General features: G+C 41.7%; 2 protein-coding genes across 18 annotated transcripts in view; one reads left to right on the top strand and one right to left on the bottom strand.

The window, feature by feature from the left end:
- The window catches only part of IFT122 (intraflagellar transport 122), a 72,928-nt gene extending 64,375 nt beyond the window's left edge, over positions 1-8,553 (bottom strand). For 2 of the 9 annotated variants that reach the window (XM_045493874.1, XM_045493875.1), the window contains exons 1-2: positions 8,405-8,550; positions 754-820 (exon numbers count right to left, since the gene is read on the bottom strand). In XM_045493874.1, coding sequence (XP_045349830.1) covers positions 754-820; positions 8,405-8,445 — 108 coding nt within the window. In that variant the 5' untranslated portion in view covers positions 8,446-8,550. Of the gene's footprint in view, positions 1-753; positions 821-992; positions 1,078-3,721; positions 3,849-8,404 lie in introns of those variants that run through there. The other 7 variants (XM_045493877.1, XM_045493876.1, XM_045493872.1 and 4 more) reach the window with 7 other exon arrangements.
- Positions 8,554-8,713: 160 nt separating this feature from the next.
- MBD4 (methyl-CpG binding domain 4, DNA glycosylase) lies at positions 8,714-18,672 on the top strand. 9 transcript variants are annotated; one of them, XM_045493884.1, is made up of 9 exons: positions 8,715-9,022; positions 10,039-10,269; positions 11,114-11,952; positions 14,922-14,993; positions 15,071-15,205; positions 16,322-16,471; positions 16,971-17,074; positions 17,986-18,088; positions 18,333-18,672. In XM_045493884.1, the coding sequence occupies exons 1-8, from the start codon at positions 8,934-8,936 to the stop codon at positions 18,061-18,063; spliced, it is 1,698 nt and encodes a 565-aa protein (XP_045349840.1). In that variant the 5' UTR covers positions 8,715-8,933; the 3' UTR covers positions 18,064-18,088; positions 18,333-18,672. The 9 variants fall into 9 exon arrangements, with proteins under 9 accessions (XP_045349843.1, XP_045349841.1, XP_045349840.1 ...); XM_045493882.1 differs by having other exon boundaries at positions 11,114-11,976; XM_045493881.1 differs by having other exon boundaries at positions 8,716-9,022; positions 11,114-11,976; positions 14,919-14,993; positions 17,986-18,075.
- Positions 18,673-20,478: the final 1,806 nt, after the last annotated feature.

The following is a 20,478-nucleotide window of genomic DNA, read 5'->3' as shown; positions in this document are numbered from 1 at the left end:
GTAATCAAGGCAAAACCCTCCAAAAACAGTGTTAGAGAAGATAACCTATGAAAAAAAAGTAAAAGAATTTGGATTGTTTACCCTGGCGAGAAGGAGTCTGCAGAACAATGTAACCAAGGCTTTAAGATTATGTAGTTACCATAAAGAGAATGGAGATCAGTCAGTCTGCATATCTAGAGACAACAGAGCAAGGGGAAGTGGACTTACGCAGGAGGAAGGAGAGATCATACAAAGGTTTTTAGGTCAAACATAAAGAGTCCTCTGAAAATTACTTTTATATACTGGGATAAGTTCCAGACTAGCTATATTCTTTGAAAATATGAAAAAAGGACAGCATCCATATGGAATTGTTTAGGTAGGCCAATGCCTAAAAGTTGGGGTCAAGCTATCTGGCTTCTCAGGGAGGGAACCCCTTCAGTCTTGTTGCTTAAAATTTTCAGGGGACAAAATGTGAACTGACACTAGCCCAGTTTCAAAGGCATTTTGATTAATTGTTTTCAACTCTTTCATGGGTGTCTCAAAGTAAAAAGGGAAAGATTAATGACTCCAAAGGAGGTATTGTTCACAGGTTCCTATCTGACAGACAGTTTACTTACCTGTTTTAAAGCCCATTTCCTTCCCTATTAAAAAGTAATGACTGGTTTTTCCGCCCTTGCCTTTTTTATCTTAAAAAATAAAGGGTCAAATTTCAGAGCACTTACAAGAGGGAGAGGGAAAAAAGCACTTAAAAAGGAAATTCAGACAAAATCCTACCAGTAATCTGTTTCCTGCAGCCAAAATCAGTTGCGTTCCATCGGGCTTAAATGCGAGGTCATATATACTAAACAGGAGACAAGACAAGACAAAAGGACAATTAGGAACCAAAAGGATGAGGTCTGCTAATGGCCAGGAAAGCAAACTTTATTTCCATTATGAAATACTGCTTGTGTATGAGAGAGAAAAATAATGGCTAAGAATTGCATTTGGTTGCAAATTCCGTTCAGCCACCGCACCTTGGCAGTCCATTCAATCACGATTTACTTGGCAGTTAGCTTCATGTCCCAGTTTCCACTTGTCCAGACGCCAGAGATGATTCAAAGGGTCAACAGTTGAAGGCACTAACTCTCCTATAAAGACTACACAAACTGAGAGAATGCGTGAGGGTTACTAAATCCGCATGTCTCTGAAAAACTGGTCATTTATTAAAATATCATTATTGGGGCGCCTGGGTGGTTCAGTCAGTTGAGTGTCCGACTTCCGCTAAGGTCATGATCTCACAGTCTGTGAGTTCAGGTCCCGCGTTGGGCTCTGTGCTGACAGCTCAGAGCCTGGAGCCTGCTTCGGATTCTGTGTTTCCCTCTCTCTCTGCCCCTCCCCCACTCACACTCTGTCTCTGTCTCAAAAATAAATAAAAACATTAAAAAAATAAAATAAATTGGGGCGCCTGGGTGGCACAGTCAGTTAAGCATCCGACTTCAGCCAGGTCACGATCTCGCGGTCCGTGAGTTCGAGCCCCGCGTCGGGCTCTGGGCTGATGGCTCAGAGCCTGGAGCCTGTTTCCGATTCTGTGTCTCCCTCTCTCTCTGCCCCTCCCCCGTTCATGCTCTGTCTCTCTCTGTCCCAAAAATAAATAAACGTTGAAAAAAAATTTTTTTTTAAATAAAAAAAATAAATAAATAAATAAAATAAAATAAATAAAATAAAAATATCATTATTATTTCCAACCAACTGGATATTTAATGAATGCCTTTTAGGTGCTAGGCAATAGTAACTGATAGAAAATGAGTAAATCACACTCGCTCCCTGCCCTCAAAGAAATCCCCATCCACTGGGAAGATATGACTCAGACACATTCACAAAGACCTACCATATGTCATCAACTCTGCAGCACACATTTTTTTCACATTTTAAAATCTCTGGGGTTGGGAGCGGAGGGTGTGCCTGGGTGGCTTGGTTGGTTAAGCATCCGACTCTTGATTTCAGCTCAAGGTTCATGAGTTCAAGCCCCGCATCAGGCTGTGCACTGACTTAACGAAGGCTGCTTGGGATTCTGTCTCCCTCTCTCTCTATCCCTCCCCTGCTTGCTCTCTATCTCTCTCAAAATAAATAAAAGTAAACTTAAAAAAATAAAAAATAAAATCTCTGAGGTTATGTATCTTATAATTGATGATGTGTCAGCTTAACTGGAAGCATTTTTTGGTTTCTTAGTGGTACTTAAAATAATGGTATTTTACAATCAGTGACCTCTTAGATTAGATGACTACAGAATAATACTGTGTAAAGGTTTTAGGAGATACATTAAAACACATATTACAGGATTCAAATGAGAGAGATGCAGAAAAGATTTGGAGAAAGGATGAGAAAAAGCTTCGTGAAGAAAAAAGTATGTGAGAAAAATAGGGCTTTTGAGACATGCAGGAAGAGATTTGGAGGGTGAAGCATTTCAGGCAGAGAAAACAGAACAAGCAAAGACATGAAGATGGGGAATAGCATATAATCTAAATAATCAAATTTGACTGAAACTTTGGCTATATGTAAGGCAGTAGGGAGAGATCAGGCTAGAAAAACAACAGGCTGGAGCCATATTGCAATGATTCTTGAACGCTCTCGGCAGGGGATTTCATTAATTCAGGTGACTCTAGTAAAAATGTGCTAGATAGCACTGCCAAGTCAGCCTATTGCAAAGGTTTAGCATGGGATAAATTCACCTGATACCTGAAGTCATCTAGAAATACAGACCCTGGGTAAGAGTACTTGGAGCATTTTGCAGAGATACTCTGTGCTGAGCTCTTCCAATACATTATTTCATTTCATCCTCACAATTCTATGAAGTATGAATTATTACTCGGTTTTGTAGTTGAGGACACCATAGCTCAGAGGAATCAATTATCCCACCCAACATTACACTACCAGCAAGTGGCAGGGCCAGAATTTCAACTTGGGTCTACTGTGGAGTCTGTGCTATACTACCTTCTACTCTCTACCTTCTACTTGAACTATTGTCAAATATGTCAAATCTCTGTTATCTTTAATACTTTAACAATAACAGTGGATAACATTTATTAAGTACATTTATTTACTATGTGTGCAAGTACAGTTTAAATGTTTTACATGTATCAGCTCACTTACCCCTCACAACCCTATACTTATTTCACAAATGAGACAAATTAAGATGGAGAAGCTAAATAACTTGCCAGGAAATAAACTGCTACTGAGTGGAGGTGGAACCAGAATTCAAACCCAGGCGGTCTGTCTCCAAAGCCCAAGATCTAACCACTATGATCTGTGGCCCTTATTTTCATTATTATTAGCATATGTCACAGTCGATAATATAATAGCAACAGTTTCCATGCTTTATCAATGGGGGGAAAAAAAGGCATTACATGTAGAATCCAAAAAAATTTTTATATAGGCTCTGTGGACAACAGCTTCCTTTAATAAAAATAATTTTTAAAATAATAGTAATTCTTCACATATATTCAACAGCTGGCTGATGAATATTACACCCTTTCCAGTTAGGCATCCCTCTTGATAGAAGCAAACACAGACACTGAGTTCTTCAGCTTCCTCCTATTAGTTGGTAACAGATCTGGGCCTTACTGTTTTCCTGGGCTTTCTTTCTCTGAACCTATGGGGAAATGTGCTTGGCATGTATCACACTGAGGAGAAACAGGGTGGTAAAGTGAAAATCAGAAGGGAGTTGGGGCTAGAACTGATGCCCTGTCCAAGCTTTAGTCCTCACCTACAACACAAGGCAAGAGAGCTGCCATCCCACCTCTGAGTGCACAGGCCACCCTTGTGCAAGCACCTGACACCTGTGGGTTGCTGTGATGAGGTACCGGATTTTGGAAAGGATCTGCACCACTCTTCTATAGTCATTGGTGGTCCTGTGGCTCCCTTTCTGCAATGTAGATAATCTAAGCTCATTAAAGTGGTTCCTGTGAGGATCTTCTTCATAAAGATCATTTGGGGTTGAATTCTCGGAAAATCATTTGAGTGTCTGATTTGGGCCAAGTCTTAAACTGTCTTCCTCTCAGATATGAAAATTCATTTTCTCTAAATGTCTTGAAATTTGGGGCGCCTGGGTGGCTCAGTCAGTTAAGTGTCCAACTTTAGCTCAGATCATGATCTCCTGGTCCAGAAGTTCAAGCCCCACATCTGGCTCTGTGCTGACAGCTTGGAGCCTGGAGCCTGCTTCTGATTCTGTGTCTCCACCTCTCTCTGCCCCTCCCCTGCTCACACTTTCTCTCTCTCTCAAAATTAAACATTAAAAAAATGGGGGGGGGCACGCCTGGGTGGCTCGGTCGGTTAAGCATCTGACCTCGGCTCAGGTCATGATCTCACAGTTCATGAATTCGAGCCCCACATCAGGCTCTGTGCTGACAGCTCAGAGCCTGACGCCTGTTTTGGATTCTGCATCTCCCTCTTTCTCTGTTCCTCCCCCACTCGCACTCTGTCTCTCTCTCTCTGTCTCAAAAATAAATAAAGATTTAAAAATTTTTTTTTAATTTTTTTAAATCAAACATTTAAAAATAAATAAGTAAAAAATAAATAAATGTCTTGAATTTTGCCTTCCTAAAGTACAACATAATGTTCAATTTACCCCAATCTAAACTCTTAAGGTACTTAGGATCTGTATAATTTATCATAGCTCTGAATTACATAATCGTCTATATTTGACACTGTTTCAAATACTATCTTGTCCCCTTAATTACAGTCAATTATAGTCCCCTGCAGTTTAAGGGCAAGGACCCCGTTTTAGACATTTATGGGCCTTTGGTGCATGGCATGGTCCTAGACACAAAATGAATATAACCAACAACCTGACGATGTTTTATCTTGAACTCTTCAGACTTTAATTACATCATGAGACTATGAAACCAAATAAAGGAAACCTCGTTTAAAATGGAGCTAGGAGGCCAGAAGGGGGAGTTCTCATGGTGTATGTTCATTGCAGCCCTTTGAAGACTCAACAGGAAGAAGCTTATGCCTCACCACCACCCTAGATGAAGGAAGATGTTTCTCCTTGCCCAGCAACAGCCCAGCCAATGAGAGACTGTCACAACTCAGCCAATAAAAAGCCACTACACTTTGAGCTTCCAGTTTAATGGACTTTTTGTTTATAACAGCCCCTCCCAATTCCCCTTTTTCCTCTATAAAAGAGTGCTCCTCTGTTTTCTAGACTTACCTATGGTTCACCATAGCTTGCTTGTCCCAATTGCTGTCCTGCTTGCAACTGCTCTCCTACTCCTGAATAAACCCACTTTGCTGGCAAAATAACTGGCTGTTTTATTTTCAGGGTTGACAAGAGCACAGAAATTCAGAATTGGGAAAGACCCTAGAACTTGTCATGTAGTCCAACTCCCCCACCAAGGCAAGAATTCCCTATGGATGGCCATCCAGCCTCTGAACACTCCCAGGGTTGGAGAAGTCACCAGTATGCAGAGTTTATTACACTACAGGATGGCTCTCTCTACCCATCTGCCACCTTTTATGAGAAAGATACATTATCAAATTACATTGCAGAGAGACAGAGAGCAAGTCCTGCAAATTGTCCTCTGCCAACTTTGTGCCCACCCCACTGTAAAGGAAGTCCCAAGGTCAAGGTGCCTCTCCAAATCCTGCCCAACCTGACCCACCCCAACTTACCTGCTTGGAATCTTAGACAAATTATGTTACTTTAAGTCTCAGGTTCTTCACCTGTAAATAGGGTAATTATTCTAACCTCATAGGTTGTGTGGAGGTTAAATAAAATAATGCATGTAAACACTGTCTGGCCTATAGCAAGTACTCACTAAATATGAGCTAGTGTGACTGGAGGGTAATAGCAGATACTGTCCTTACTGGAATAAGGCAGTCTAGCCAGCAAACTCACCATGGTTGAGGGAAACCTGGAGCAGTGGTATTATGGAAGAAATGAGGGAGTTCAGAGAATAAGACAGCATCTGGGAAGGAGCTTTGGATAGAAAAATGGAGATTGCAGCTGAACTGGAAAGCATAAATTTAAATGTTAGCAAGCAGTGGGGGAGGAGGGATGGTAACAGGACCACCTAGTTAAATGCACAATCTGATTCAGAAGGGAAATGGGAGTCAATCTAGGATTATGCAAAGTAGAATAATGGATCACAGCAGCAGGACTCAAAAAAGAGAAATCCTCCTGCCATGGGAAGGTTAGACTGGAAGCAAAAGAGCAGACCAGGAGACAGTGGCTGGTTCAGTTGTGGAGGACTAATCTTAGATATTTGGGATCTCTTAGATCTACTACCTATTTTTTTTAAATAGTTTTTGTTTTGCTTTGTCTTATTCTGGGCTACCAGCTGGCATATGTTGCTGCCACCAAGATCGCTGGTCTATAGAACCCCTACACTGCCTATTCTAAAAGTTGTTTTCAAAGCTGTAATGGGCCAAAACCCAAATAACCAACCCTCATTCATCATTCTTTCACTCATTCATTAATTCATGAATACATATATCCATCAAATAGTCACACCAACCACTGATTTGTCTAAGCTCTGGAATATGCCTTTGAAATGAATAAAAAGTAGCCATTGCTTCTGAAGGGTTTATAGACTTCTGGGATAACGGATTCACAAATAACTCTTATACTAGACAGATTCTAAGTACCACAAGAGAGGAATGAACAAAATCTATGCCTGGGGTTGAAAACCGGGAGCAAATCAGGCTGTATTTGGCCAGCAACTGTTTTGTTTGGCTCACATGGTGTTTTATTTCAGTTTTTTAAAATTAGTTGCCAGTAGCTTCTGGTGGAAACAGGAAGATCTGAGCACTCGAGGCCAAATTCCTGCAGGGGAGTAATTGGCAGGAGCTGAGCAGCAGCTGCCCCTTTTAGGCAGAGCATGAGATCTCTAGTTTGCCACACTCCTTGCCATTCCCTCTTACTCCCTGACCTCAAAGCCAAATGTTCAGTTGCTAGTTTTCAGCAGCTTTATAAGAAAAAAGTAAAAAGAATTTTTAAGCTCAATTTTCTATTAAAAGAAGTGAAATATATACTGCGAAGGCTATCTGTTTCAAGAGAAATGGGGTGTAGAAATGCAGAATACTCCTAAGACAGGCAATTCTGTGAGTTTAAGATGCAAATAAACACCTCCCATGATACTGCCTGCCTGACTCCTGCAGGCATTTGAGTTTGCAGCCTCTGTAACATGAAGAAAAATTAATGTAGTAGCTAACAAACAGCACTGGCTCTGAGGTGAGGAAAAAAGCTGGCTCCACCACTCATTCACTGTGTGACCTTGGCAAATTAATGACCCTCTCTGTGCTTCAGTTTCATGTAAAACAGAGGTAATTACAGTACCTACCTCAGAGAGCTGTTGTGAAATGACTGAGATAAAAGACATAATTCTCAGCCAGTGCCTGGCACATAGTAAGCATTAGCTATTACTAGTGCAGAATACAGAAGAGGGAGAAACCATCTCTGAAGGGAGCCTTACAGAATGTTTCGAATTTCAGTGTGAGGAAATGAGAAAAGAAGGCATGCTAGCTTCACACAGAAGAGACTAAGCAAAGACAGAGAGGGAATGGCAAGGGCCCTGTTCCAGTGGCCAAAACAAAGGCTGCACAATGAAGCTTGAAAAGACCATCTAGGAAGATTTTTAAAGTCAGGCTGAGGAGAACGATCCAGTAAGTCAGCATTTCCCAAAATGTTTCATTGTATGATGGATTTCTATGATAAAAATGGAATAGAACATTAACATCCGCTCCTAAGGCGAGAAAGTCATTCTCTTGTGATTCTCTTTCAAGCCTTCTAATTAAGCACAGGAGAAAGTCTTGGTTTGACGCTATTCATCTCCAGCACCTCTCTGACGGCACTGGATAAATTTCCTTCCAGTTCTCCAGACTATAGACCAGGGGCTTAAAGGCTTCCTAGTTGCCAGTATCCAGCTACAACTTAATAATACCGTTTTGTTTCTCGCTGCTTTAAGTTTCACAGTTATCTCAAAGCAAGTGGTACTGATTTTCAAATACGGAGCAATAGTTTCCTCGTAAAATCATATTTGAGTGAAAGTAAGTGAGACAATTTAGAGAAAAAACGCCAAGGAAACAAGAGTATGGGTAACATGTGGATGTGGCAAAGATCGTGACGTTCGAGAAACACCGCCGTGGGTGTAAGCTGAACCCAGAACGGACTTGGACAGGGCCAGACATTGATTCCGTCTGTGTAAAACGGCCTCGACAGGCCACTACCTCACGCGTGGTACACCCCCTTGCTCCCGCGCCAGGCCTCAGTTTCTCCATCCGCAAAGGGGTGGGAGGGCGACCCTGCAGTCGCGCAGACCCGGGGTTCAGTGCCTTCAGCCCAGGCCGCAGGCCCGTTGCCCTTGGCAACCACGGGGTTCCCGCAACGGTTCCCGTACCCCCGCCAGGGCTCGGCCTCCCGTTCCTCCCGGACCGCCCCGCTCCTCACCAATGCTCGGCTTTATCTCTCCACGTCAACACGGCCCTCATCGCGGTTTCCCTCACGCCTCAAGCCCCTCCTCCCGCCTCAGTAACAGGCCCTATTCCCCTAACGGCTTTCGTTACTGCGCTACCCCTGGCAACACACATGCGCAGTGAGCCTCGTGCGCGCGGCTGAGTTCCAAGTGCGCAGGTCTAAATGGAAAGGCTTAAGAAAGAAGCAAAAGCGAAGATGGAACGGGGCCTAGAAGGTGTCTGCGCGACTAGCGCTCGCTCTACTGGTCCGAACGCGCGGAAGGCGGTACGTCTTCCTCGACGAAGGATTTGATTGGCTGAGCCGTGGAAATGGCGCCTGTGGCTGCGGGGGAGGTGAGGAAGCTGCGGTGGGATCTGACGGACATTCACTCTCTTCGGCTTTGGTTTCAGCTTTGCTCTCCGAGCTGAAGAAGCTTTCGCATCTTATTCTGCTCCACTCCTTGGTTGTCGTACCTTCTTGGCCAGTTGCTGCCGCCGGAGACCCCTTGAAGGGCACGGCTAGGATGGAGAGTCCGAGCCTGCGGGACTACGGAGCTGCCCGCTCGGTCACTTCCAGTGAGCGCCTAGACCCAGACCGGCCCAGTGACCTCCGGCAAGTCATTGTCCCCTTTCGGGACTCATTTTCACCAACTATAAAATGGGAGCGGGCTGGGGTGGATAGAAGGCTGGTGGTCCTTTCTAACCTAGGATCGACAGAGCTCGAGACCCACAGGGTTAGTTTACTCGGAGCAATGGCTGTGGCTCAGATACTCTCTTGTGAGGTTCAGCCCTGGAGTGCTCCCTACTTTGTTACCCGAAATGACGAGGGAGGTGGAAGGAGCAGGGAGGTTTTGTGCAAGGGGATCAAGGAGAGATCTGCTTGGGTTGCAGGGTCCCAGGAAAACCTTGTAGGAGAGGTCACGTTAAGCAGCCAGCGCTGCTGACCCCAAAATGGAAGTCCTATAGGAAGTTCCAGAGGAAGCCACAGTCTTGTTTCGAGTACAGTACTTGTATATGTGAGATACGGGGTTAGGATGATTTATCTACTGATTTGTTTTTTTCAAAATTTAATCCCCAGAAATACCTTTAAGGAAGTATTACCTCCTTTTTACAGGCGAAGAAAGGAGACTCTAAGAGGTTAAGTAACTTGCTCTTGGACGCATAGCTGGTAAATTGCAAGAGCTGCGATTTGAACCCAGTCCACTGACTTTAAAGTTTGTGCTGTTTTCATCAGGCTTCAGTTTCCTTATTCCTAAAATGTGAACTATATAATTTCTTAAGACCCACCCAAACCCCCAAAATTATTAACCCCAAAATACTTCAGAAGAACTTGGGTCTAATTCTAGTTACTAACTCTTGCTTAGTTTCCCTATTTGTAGAAAACAATCTGGGTTAGATACCTCTATAGATTATACAAAGATTTCCAATCATTTTTAACCCATGTTGCAGGAGAGAGAGGTAATCACATAGCATAAGACTGGTCCATACTGATTTTAATCTCTCCTATAATCTAAATAGTCCATATGGTTCCTGCTGTGTCATGGATTGAAATTGAATAAGCAGAGGAAAATAAATTTTAAGTAAGCCAATCACCTGTACTTTGTTTTTGTTTTTTGTTTGTTTGTTTAGTAAGAAAGATGTTACTCTGGAATTGGAAAGAGTGGGAAAAGATGAAAAGCAAATGATGATAAAGAACAGCAGTGAGTGGAATCCCCTGCTGCAAGAATCCATTGCTTCCAGTCAGATTGGTGGTAGTACAATGACAGAATGCCATAAGTCTGTCCCATGCGGATGGGAAAGAGTTGTGAAGCAAAGGTTATCAGGGAAAACAGCAGGAAGATATGATGTATATTTTATCAGGTGAGCATACAATGTGGTACCGATAGCACAGCCAAATCATTTTATCTAGATAGGTAGCAGGAAAGCATAACAAGAACTTGGCTTTTTTCTATTTTTATCATAACAGCCATTATGGATTCTGTTCTTTGAGTGTCACAGGTTAGTTACATCAAGTGATTTGGGAACAAGTACATACTACATACTTCTACTTCAAATGGGTGCCTTTAAATTTGTAAGTTTGTAAATATTTATAAAATTATACTATCATAGAGAAAACTATTTAGAAGTACCACTTTATCACTTTTTTTAATTTTAAATGACAAATACCCATGGCAGAGAGGGAAAGAGAGTACATGTAAGTGGGGGAGGGGAAGAAGGAGAGAGAGAATATTAAGCAGGCTCCACGCCCAGTGTGGGGCTTGATCATGACCTGAGCTGAAATCAAAAGTTGGACGCTAGGGGCGCCTGGGTGGCGCAGTCGGTTAAGCGTCCGACTTCAGCCAGGTCACGATCTCACGGTCCGTGAGTTCGAGCCCCGCGTCAGGCTCTGGGCTGATGGCTCAGAGCCTGGAGCCTGTTTCCGATTCTGTGTCTCCCTCTCTCTCTGCCCCTCCCCCGTTCATGCTCTGTCTCTCTCTGTCCCAAAAATAAATAAACGTTGAAAAAAAAATTAAAAAAAAAAAAAAAAAGTTGGACGCTTAGCAAACTGAGCCACCCGGGCACCCCGTGCTTTTTAAATTTTCAATGACAAATACCCATAGCAACATTTGGAAATTATTAACTAAAAATCTGAAATGTGGTCCAATTCTTTGTAAAACTCACTTTTATTTACTACCAATAAGTTTTCTTTAATATCATTTTCTAGCCCACAAGGACTGAAGTTCAGATCCAAAAGTTCACTTGCTAAATATCTTCACAAAAATGGAGAGACTTCTCTTACACCAGAAGATTTTGATTTTACTGTACCTTCTAAAAGGGGCATCAAGGCCAGACATAAAGATAACAACATAGCGCCTCTGACATCCCAAATGCAAAATGAAAGGAGCAATTCAAACTGGAACCTCAGGACACGAAGCTGGTGGAGAAAAGGTGTCTTTCCCCTGCCAAGTGGTACTTCGGAATCGCAAAATAGCAGAGGACCATCTAACTTTAAAGAAGATGAGGGTGTTAATGATGTTGACTCCAGAAAGGTTAGAAAGTCCAAACGAAAGGTGACTATTTTAAAAGGAATTCAAATTAAGAAAACTAAAACAGGGTGCCAGAAGGGTCTTCCCGAGTCTACTCAAAGTAATAGGAAAAGAGAATCTGAATATAATAAGGCAGATGCTGAAAGTGAACCTGTTGAGCAAAGAAGTCAGCTTGATAAAACTTTCTCCATTTCTGATGCTGGAGCAAGCAACAAGACCCGCAGTGTAACCAATGAAGAAAAGAGAATTGTAAAAGAAAAATCACTGAGTTCAGGATCAAACTTTTGTTTTGAACAAATAACTTCTGGCACCATAAACAAATTATGTTCAACCGAAGAAGCAGAACACAGCAAGAAGTGTGAGGAAACCTTTTTAGAATCTGAGGAAATAAGAACAAAACTAGAAGCTGGGGAAAGGAAGGAACATTTGCATACTGACATTTTAAAATGTGGCTCTGAAATGGATGACAACTGCTCACAAACGGAGAAAGACTCTATTTCTGTGAAAATATGTCAAGGTATTCAGAGCGCTGAAGCAGCTGGTAAACATGTGATGAGTTTATACTCCCAGACAGTATATTTCATGCTGGTACCCAGTTAGGATGTGGGAATAGAATGAAGAAATAGGCCCAAATATCAGATATGTCCTACCAGTTGTTCCTAGTACCTCTGTTAACCAATCTTCAAACCCATGGCATAGAGGGAACTGGCTGGCTACTGCCTTGATACCCCCAGCAAAGGAGAATTGTGCCATTAACAGCTGCTACCATCTCTCCCTGGTTCAACAGCAGGGACTCTCCCCGACAGTGCATTCCCTTCTTCCCATCTTCTTTCCAGCCAGTAATATTACAACTTCAGGGAAAATAAAAAAGCTCCACTTGAGAAAAGGTTTGGGGAAGAATCTTGATGTGCATAAACTGGTTGTGAATAGTCAGTGTCTACTCTTTTGCACCCCTTCTGTTACTTATCACTGATGTGTGACTTCCAATTTCATTTTGTACATATCATAGTCATTTTTATCTTCTATTATAATGTAATGCTTCTCTAAAATGCTTTAGAGATCTAAATAATTCAAAACTGTAATCATATAGTTCATCTATTATTTGTAATATGCTCTTAATACAGAGTTCAGAGCTTAGTAGTTTTGCCTTTATAATACCTCAGTGAATAAGAAATAAAAAGAAGACCTTTTGAGTAGCCCTGTATTATATATTCATTATGCCATTATGGCATAATGAATAACTCCTTTAAAGAAGAAGAATTTTACTTAAAGTCCTATGGGGAGACAGCCTGGACAAATGGTGGAACGGGGTTAGACTTGATTCCTGTTCTCAGCCCTACTCATGGTTTTATGTCTTTGCTGTGCCTGGAATTCCTTTATTTTTAATAGAAGCTGAACCATATATACCTAGGAAGTGCTTCTATATATATATACCTTGTGCTTCATATATACGTTGGACAAGCCTGTCCTTTAAAGACTTCAAGCTTCTTAGAATCTTAAGGTTTATGTAGCTTTATTGCTAGTATAATGGGTAAATAAAATATGAAAAACATCCTTTTGTGACCAAATGGAAGTATCCTATTTGTAAACAAGTCTAGTTCTCAACACCAGGTGAAGTAGCCTTAGTTTAAGAGGTGTCCAATGGAATAGTAAAGACTTTCCCATTGGCTTAGTTGGAAATTGCCAGGTAAACCGAGCTTCAGTCTCCTAATAATAAAAGAGGCTAGTTGATAATTATTTGTAAGAGCCCACAGAAGAAATGGAACTAATAAGAGCAGTTTCCTTTGTTCTCTTTTTTGACTTTATATTAGGCTTTGCCTATTCAAAATAGAATAGCAAAAAACAGCTAATTATCTGGAGAGCTGGATACCTATCCCAATCTATAGTCGATCCCACTCTCATTTTGGGATGGCTGTTTTATTTTATTTTATTTTTTAACTTTTTTATTAAGTAATCTCTATGCCCTAGGTGCCTGGGTGGCTCAGTCAGTTAAGTGTCCAGCTTCCACTCAGGTCATGATCTCATGGTTCATTGCTTGGAGCCCTGTGTGGGCTCTGTGCTGTCAGCCTAGAGCCTGCTCTTGATTCTGTGTCTCCCTCTCTTTTGGCCCCTCCCCTCCTTGTGCACTGTCTGCCTCTCTCTCTCTCTCTCTCTCTCAAAAATAAACATTTAAAAAAGTAATTTCTGTGCCCAACGTGAAGCTCAAAAACCCATGACCCTGAGATCAAGAGTCTCATGCTCTTCCTGACTGAGCCAGCCAGACACCCCAGGATGGTTGTTTAATTTCTAAGCCTTAGTTTGTTATTCTATAAAATGGAGGTAATAATCCTCACCAGTCCTGTGTTTCACATCAAGAATATTACAAAGTAAAAGGAGAAGTGGGGCGCCTGGGTGGCGCAGTCGGTTAAGCGTCCGACTTCAGCCAGGTCACGATCTCGCGGTCCGTGAGTTCGAGCCCCACGTCGGGCTCTGGGCTGATGGCTCAGAGCCTGGAGCCTGTTTCCGATTCTGTCTCCCTCTCTCTCTCTGCCCCTCCCCCGTTCATGCTCTGTCTCTCTCTGTCCCAAAAATAAATAAACGTTGAAAAAAAAAAAAAAAGTAAAAGGAGAAGTGAAAAAGATGGCTCACGCTATACAAATGGCAAGATATTATTAACAGACATTCAAATTTAGAGGGTAACCTTATGGAGAGTATTAAATGTGATGATTTTAAAAACTTGGGAAGCCCAATAATGCTGGTCAAATGGTCTTTCTTAAATTAACCGAGCTTCCCAGTAGACAGTGGTCAGTATTCCAAGGTCCAAATCAGGTTTTTCAGCAGGTTCTGTTTTGTCTGGGTCCTTTCTTTAAGCGTAAAGTGTTCACCGCAGAAATTTTGGAAAATATAGAAAATTAAAGGAGAAAAGAACAATTAGCAATAACCATTATACTGGTTTGGTTTTTTACATTCTAATCTTTTTTTTTCTTTTTTTATTAAATTGGGATCATATGTAGAATATTGCGTTTTTATTTAAAAGTTAAGAACATGGGGGAAGCTATTCATGATATCGTCTCAAAATGGTTTAATGACCACATTGTACAAGTATGTCCTAATTTAAAATATTCCATATTCTAATTTTTCAGTACTAAGAACTCTGAGCATGTCTTAGAATACTAGTGTAACACAGTGGTCAAAGTTATGGACTCAGGAGCCAGACTGCCTGGATTTGAATTTCAACTCTGTCACTAGCTGTGTGACCCTGAGCAGTTTACTTAGTTTCTCTGTACCTCCGTTTCCTTATCTGTAAGGTAAAAGTAAATAGTGCCTAGCTTGTAGGTCCATAGTATTAAATTGGTTAATTTTTGTAAAGTGCTTTGCTTAGAGCAGTACCTGGCACGTACTAAATACTTTATAATAGTAGTGTGTTATTGTTATTTGTACCCCTGAGTATTTCTTTAGCCTAAGCCATAGCTTCTATAAACAATGTTCACCCTTCCTTTTCAGAAGATACCATTCCACGGACACAAATAGAAAAAAGGAAAACAAGCCTATATTTTTCCAGCAAATATAACAAAGAAGGTATCCCTTTCCCAATCAGAAAATCCGATTTTAAGTCTGTTTCAGATGTTCAGCTCTGATGCAGTGTGTTTGTTTAGCCCTTAGCCCCCCACGACGCAAAGCCTTTAAGAAGTGGACACCTCCTCGGTCACCTTTTAACCTCGTCCAAGAAACACTTTTCCATGATCCATGGAAGCTCCTCATCGCTACTATATTTCTCAATCGGACCTCAGGTTTGTGGATTATTTTAATCTTTATCTTAGAGACAGTGCGATGAGGAGAAAGAACACTGGATTGATTAGGAGCCCTGGGTTCAAGTTTAACTTTGAGTCTGTGTGACCTCAGGCAAGGACTTCTTGCAGCCCTGCAGCTCTTCAGCTATGAGGAAGTTAGACTAGATGACAGCCAAAGCCTTTTTCGCACTAAGGAACAGATAGATTGTCATTTATTTTCTACTTCCAAACTAGTTTTGGTCATAGTGAAAATCAGTTACTTAACATTCTTCCACCCTCTGTCATGTGTAAAAGCATTTCTTTTTCATTGAATGCTTTCTTTAATGTCATTGGCACTTTGTGTTCTGTATGCTTTTATACTAGTTATCTGATGACTGGATTATTTGAAAACTAATACCATGCGGGGCACCTGGGTGGCTCAGTCGGTTGAGTGTCCGACTTCGGCTCAGGTCATGATCTCACGGTTCGTGAGTTCAAGCCCTGCGTCAGGCACTGTGCTGACAGCTCAGAGTCTGGAGCCTGCTTCGGATTCTGTGTCTCTCTTTCTCTCTGCCCCTCCCCCACTCGTGCTCTGTCTCTCTCTCAAAAATAAATAAGCATTCAAAAAAAATTAAAAAAAAAAAAAGAAAATTAACATCATGCAAGGCCAGGTATCAGCATGATTTAAACTCTTAGCCAAATCAGGGCGCCTGGGTGGCTCAGTCGGTTGAGCGGTCGACTTCGGCTCAGGTCATGATCTCGTGGTTTGTGAGTTCAAGCCCTGCATCCAGGTTTGTGCTGACAGCTTAGAGCCTGGAGCCTGCTTCAGATTCTGTGTCTCCCTCTCTCTGACCCTCCTCCGTACATGCTCTGTCTCTCTCTGTCTCAAAATAAATAAATGTTAAAAAAAAAAAATTTTTTTTTTTTAAACTCTTAGCCAAATCATCAGGAGTGTTGGTTATTGACTCTGAAGGTGGTTACCAGTTCAAGTAATGGCTTCTCATCAGGGATTTAAAAAGGAAAACAAAAAACAAAAAAAAAAAAAACCCCTCTGTACGAGATTTCTAGAGAGGAAGTACCTGAACTTAAAAACAACCCATCAGGAGGCTTGTAATCACAGTTACTTTTACTTCCCAGGTAAAATGGCAATCCCCGTGCTCTGGGAGTTTCTAGAGAAGTACCCTTCAGCTGAGGTAGCAAGAACCGCAGACTGGAGAGATGTGTCAGAACTTCTTAAACCTCTTGGTCTCTATGATCTTCGAGCAAAAACCATTATCAAGTTCTCAGGTACTTTCCCATATACCCAAAGGAAAGAATATAAACTATGCCTATTTAAGAGAGTCAAACCTTAAACTTTAATGTTCTAGGATGCTATATTAATAGAGGTCATTCAGCTCAAGGGCTAAAAGCATGTAAAAACAATCCACTTGCCCCAAACTACAGTCTCCCACTGACCCAAGCAGTAAATCTTTGCTCAGCACTGGGGCAGGCCATCTAGGAAGGATGAAGAAGTCAGCAAAGCAGAAGGCCCCGTTGACCTCAGGGACTTTACCTCTGTCTAGTTAGCACAGCACAAAATCACAATGATTACTAAGTGGCAGGTGAGAGGTTTAGACAGGGGTGTTGTGGGAATTCAGAAGAAAGAGCCATCAGAACTGGGGTTGTTAGGAAAGACTCTTTGCTGTCCCTTTCTGCCCTTCTCGCCATCCAGCTCTGCATCACTACATATTTGGGGAAAGTATCTTTTCTAGAAGCTGACCTGATAAGTGAGGTTTTATCTTTGCAGATGAATATCTGACAAAGCAGTGGAGGTACCCGATTGAGCTTCACGGGATTGGCAAATATGGCAATGACTCTTACCGAATTTTTTGCGTCAATGAGTGGAAGCAGGTGAGGCCCACCCCCAGCCATAACATCTCCAGCACATTTTGTCTCTGAGACAAAATACACCCATCCAATAGCCAAAACTGTTTCTTGGGCACATGTGCTGCCACCATCGCAACTAGTTTTGTTCCAGGCTTGAGGGGCAGTGGTGGCATGGGGCTGTTGGCAGAAGGGAGAGGATCTGTAGACACTCCCACCTCCAAAAAGACTCCTTGGTGTGGCCTCTGACTGACCTCCAGCAGTTTATCACTTCTGGCCCTGTAATGTCATTCCCATTCATGTGTGGTCTCTAAGCCTGATGTGGTTCTTCTCCTGTCATAGTCATATTAGCCTTCAAAAATGACACCACTGAAGGAAAGCAGGCAGGTTTGGACTTGGAATATATGCTTGTGGGGGTTTCTCCTAGTGGTCCCAGACTGCTTTAACAGTAACTGGGCCCTACTTCAGCTACCCATTCAAATGAGTGTCCCCTGTCCACAGACATCCAGCGGGTGTCCTGGCAGCTGGTGGGTACTGCCAGGTGGCGTGGTACACTGCCCTCTTAGTCTGTGACTCACCCTGAAGCATTCAGCCAGTAGATCTGGCTAAGCCCATCCCTGCTCCACCATTTATTGTGATAACTCTCAGGGTCTATAACCTTCTCCTGAAAAATGGCCTATTAATACTTGACTCATGTTGTCCCCAACCCACGTGCTAGGTCATGTTAAGGATCAGTACTAAATTGGAAAGTACTTTGTGAAGGATTGCCTTAATGTAAGATAGAGTTTCAAGCACTCATGAATCTAATTAGGTTAAAGGTTATAATTTGCAGGAATATTACAATAAGGTATTGTTCCCCTACTGTACCTTTGAAAGGCCCATTTTAAAAATGTATTTCTGACTAATTTCTGTCTCCTAATGTGTTGTATTTCTTCCAGGTGCACCCTGAAGACCATAAGTTAAATAAATATCATGACTGGCTTTGGGAAAATCATGAAAAATTAAGTCTGTCCTAAAATTGTTTGAAGTTTTCAAACTCAGTTTTTATTTTTTTTTTTTAATTTTTTTTTTTTCACGTTTATTTACTTTTGAGACAGAGAGAGAGACACAGCATGAATGGGGGAGGGTCAGAGAGAGGGAGACACAGAATCCGAAACAGGCTCCAGGCCCCGAGCTGTCAGCCCAGAGCCCGACGCGGGGCCCGAACTCACAGACCACGAGATCATGACCTGAGCCGAAGTCGGCCGCCCAACCGACTGAGCCACCCAGGCGCCCCCAAACTCAGTTTTTATACCTTACTTTGTACTTAAGTAAGTTAAGAGCTCCATTAAGCACAGGCATATAGATTTTAGTCCAACTAGAAACATGATACAGGTTTTCTTAATATGTGTAACACTGGTAGATCTTTGTTACTGAATGTACTAGAACATGTTTTGAGATTTTTTAAAAAATAAATTATTTGACAAGAAACCTAAAAATGTAAATGACTTTTCCAATAATAAAATATGATTTGAAGTTGAAAAAAAATCTTTTGTCAACTCTCAATTATACAAAGCAGATTTCTATCAATCTTGCTTAAGGAAAGATTAGACTTTCAGTTCTCTTTCAATAAAAATGGAATTACACAGTTGTTATGTAGGAAGCAATCAAAGAGTTTGCAGCCAAAAATGTAAGAAAAGATATTACAGGGTATAATAGGCAGCTAATAATAGGCAATTAGTCTTTTTACTAAAAAAAGATAACAGTAAGTTACTTTTGTCATCATGTGCTCTTGATGACTCTGTGTTAGCTTTTAGTAATTAGAGATTGGACCCCAGCATCCAATTGATAACCTGTGATTATCTGCCTGCCATTTTGTTTCAGAGTATCAGCTTCTGGCTCATGCACCTTGACCCCATTGTTAAAGTTTTTAAGTTTTGTGCTGTTCTTAATACAGGCATCATAATGTTGTAGCACAAATACTGAAACGTTTACCTTAGAAAGAACTCACCAAGCAACAACAACAAAGAAATCCCAAGTTACTAAGTCTCCATTACCAATTGCCGTTTTAAGGTATAATTTGAAAATAAAATTGAATAAATGAAAAATAAATTGTTAGAGAAACTACCTTTGTTGTAGGGTGGAATATGCTGCAGGGCTAGTGGGTTGTTTCCACATTAGTGAGCCAGTTTTAGTTTTTAGAGAGAGAGTTGAATTTTGACCAGAGAAGGAAAACTGGCCACATCCCTGCCACCCCCCAAGGCAAACGTCCATTTTATAGTGTCCCATTACATCTTTATTTAACAAACCTCAAAGTAGCATTTACTAAGTGCAAAGCTCTGTGCTGGAGGACAGATGAAAAAAGATGAAAAGGTTCTGTAGAGCCTTTTCTGTAGGTGCCTGCCTGGCTCAGTAGAGCATGTGATTCTTGATCATGGGGTTGTGAGTTTGAGCCCCATGTTGGGTGTAGAGATTACTTAAAATCTGGGGGCACCTGGGTGGCTCAGTCAGTTAAGTGTCCCACTTCAGCTCAGGTCATGACCTCACGGTTTGTGGGTTTGGGCCCCGCATCAGGCTCTGTGGTGATAGCTCAGAGACTGAAGCCTGCTTCGGGTTCTGTGTCTCCCTCTCTCTCCCCCTCTCTCTTCTCCCTGCTCCCACTGTCTCTGTCTCTCTCAAAATAAATAAACTTAAAAAATAAATAAATAGGGGCACCTGGGTGGCTCAGTCGGTTGAGCATCCGACTTCTGCTCAGGTCATGATCTTGCGGTCTGTGAGTTCGAGCCCAGTGTTGGGCTCTGTGCTGACAGCTCAGAGCCTGGAGCCTGTTTCAGATTCTGTGTCTCCCTCTCTCTCTGCCCCTCCTCCGCTCATGCTCTTGTCTCTCTTTCTCTGTCAAAAATAAATAAACATTAAAAAACATTTGAAATAAATGCTACATTAACGTGACTCATAGGGATGGTCTGAATGACAACCTCAGGTTGAGAGGGTCACAGAGATAATGCAATTCAGTGAAGGTGGTACTTTATGCAGAATAAGCACTCAAGTGTTTTTTTTAACTTCTTTCATTGAGACAATTCACATAATCTAAAATTCATCACTTAATTATGTTTAAATATACAATTAAATGACTTTCCGTATACTGACAATGTTCTGCAACCATCATCACTAATTCTTAAGACATTTGCAACGCATTAAGAAGAAACTCCATGCCTGTTAATAGTCAAACCCAAAGCCACACACCTCACCTCCAGCCTCTGGCAATTATCAGTCTGCTTTCTGTGTCTATAGATTTGCCTATTCTGGGCATTTCTTATAAATAAAATAATATGTGACCTTTTGTGTCTGGCTGCTTTCACTTAATGTAATGTTTTGAAGGTTCATCTGTGTTGTAGCATGCATCAGTGCTTAACTCTTTCTTGTGACTAATATTCCATTGTGTGGATAGAGCA

Source organism: Leopardus geoffroyi, chromosome A2, assembly GCF_018350155.1.
Source record: "Leopardus geoffroyi isolate Oge1 chromosome A2, O.geoffroyi_Oge1_pat1.0, whole genome shotgun sequence".
In the NCBI taxonomy this organism is placed as follows: Eukaryota; Metazoa; Chordata; class Mammalia; order Carnivora; family Felidae; genus Leopardus; species Leopardus geoffroyi.
Note: the sequence above shows the minus strand (reverse complement) of the source record. Positions and strands in the feature narration are given on the sequence as shown.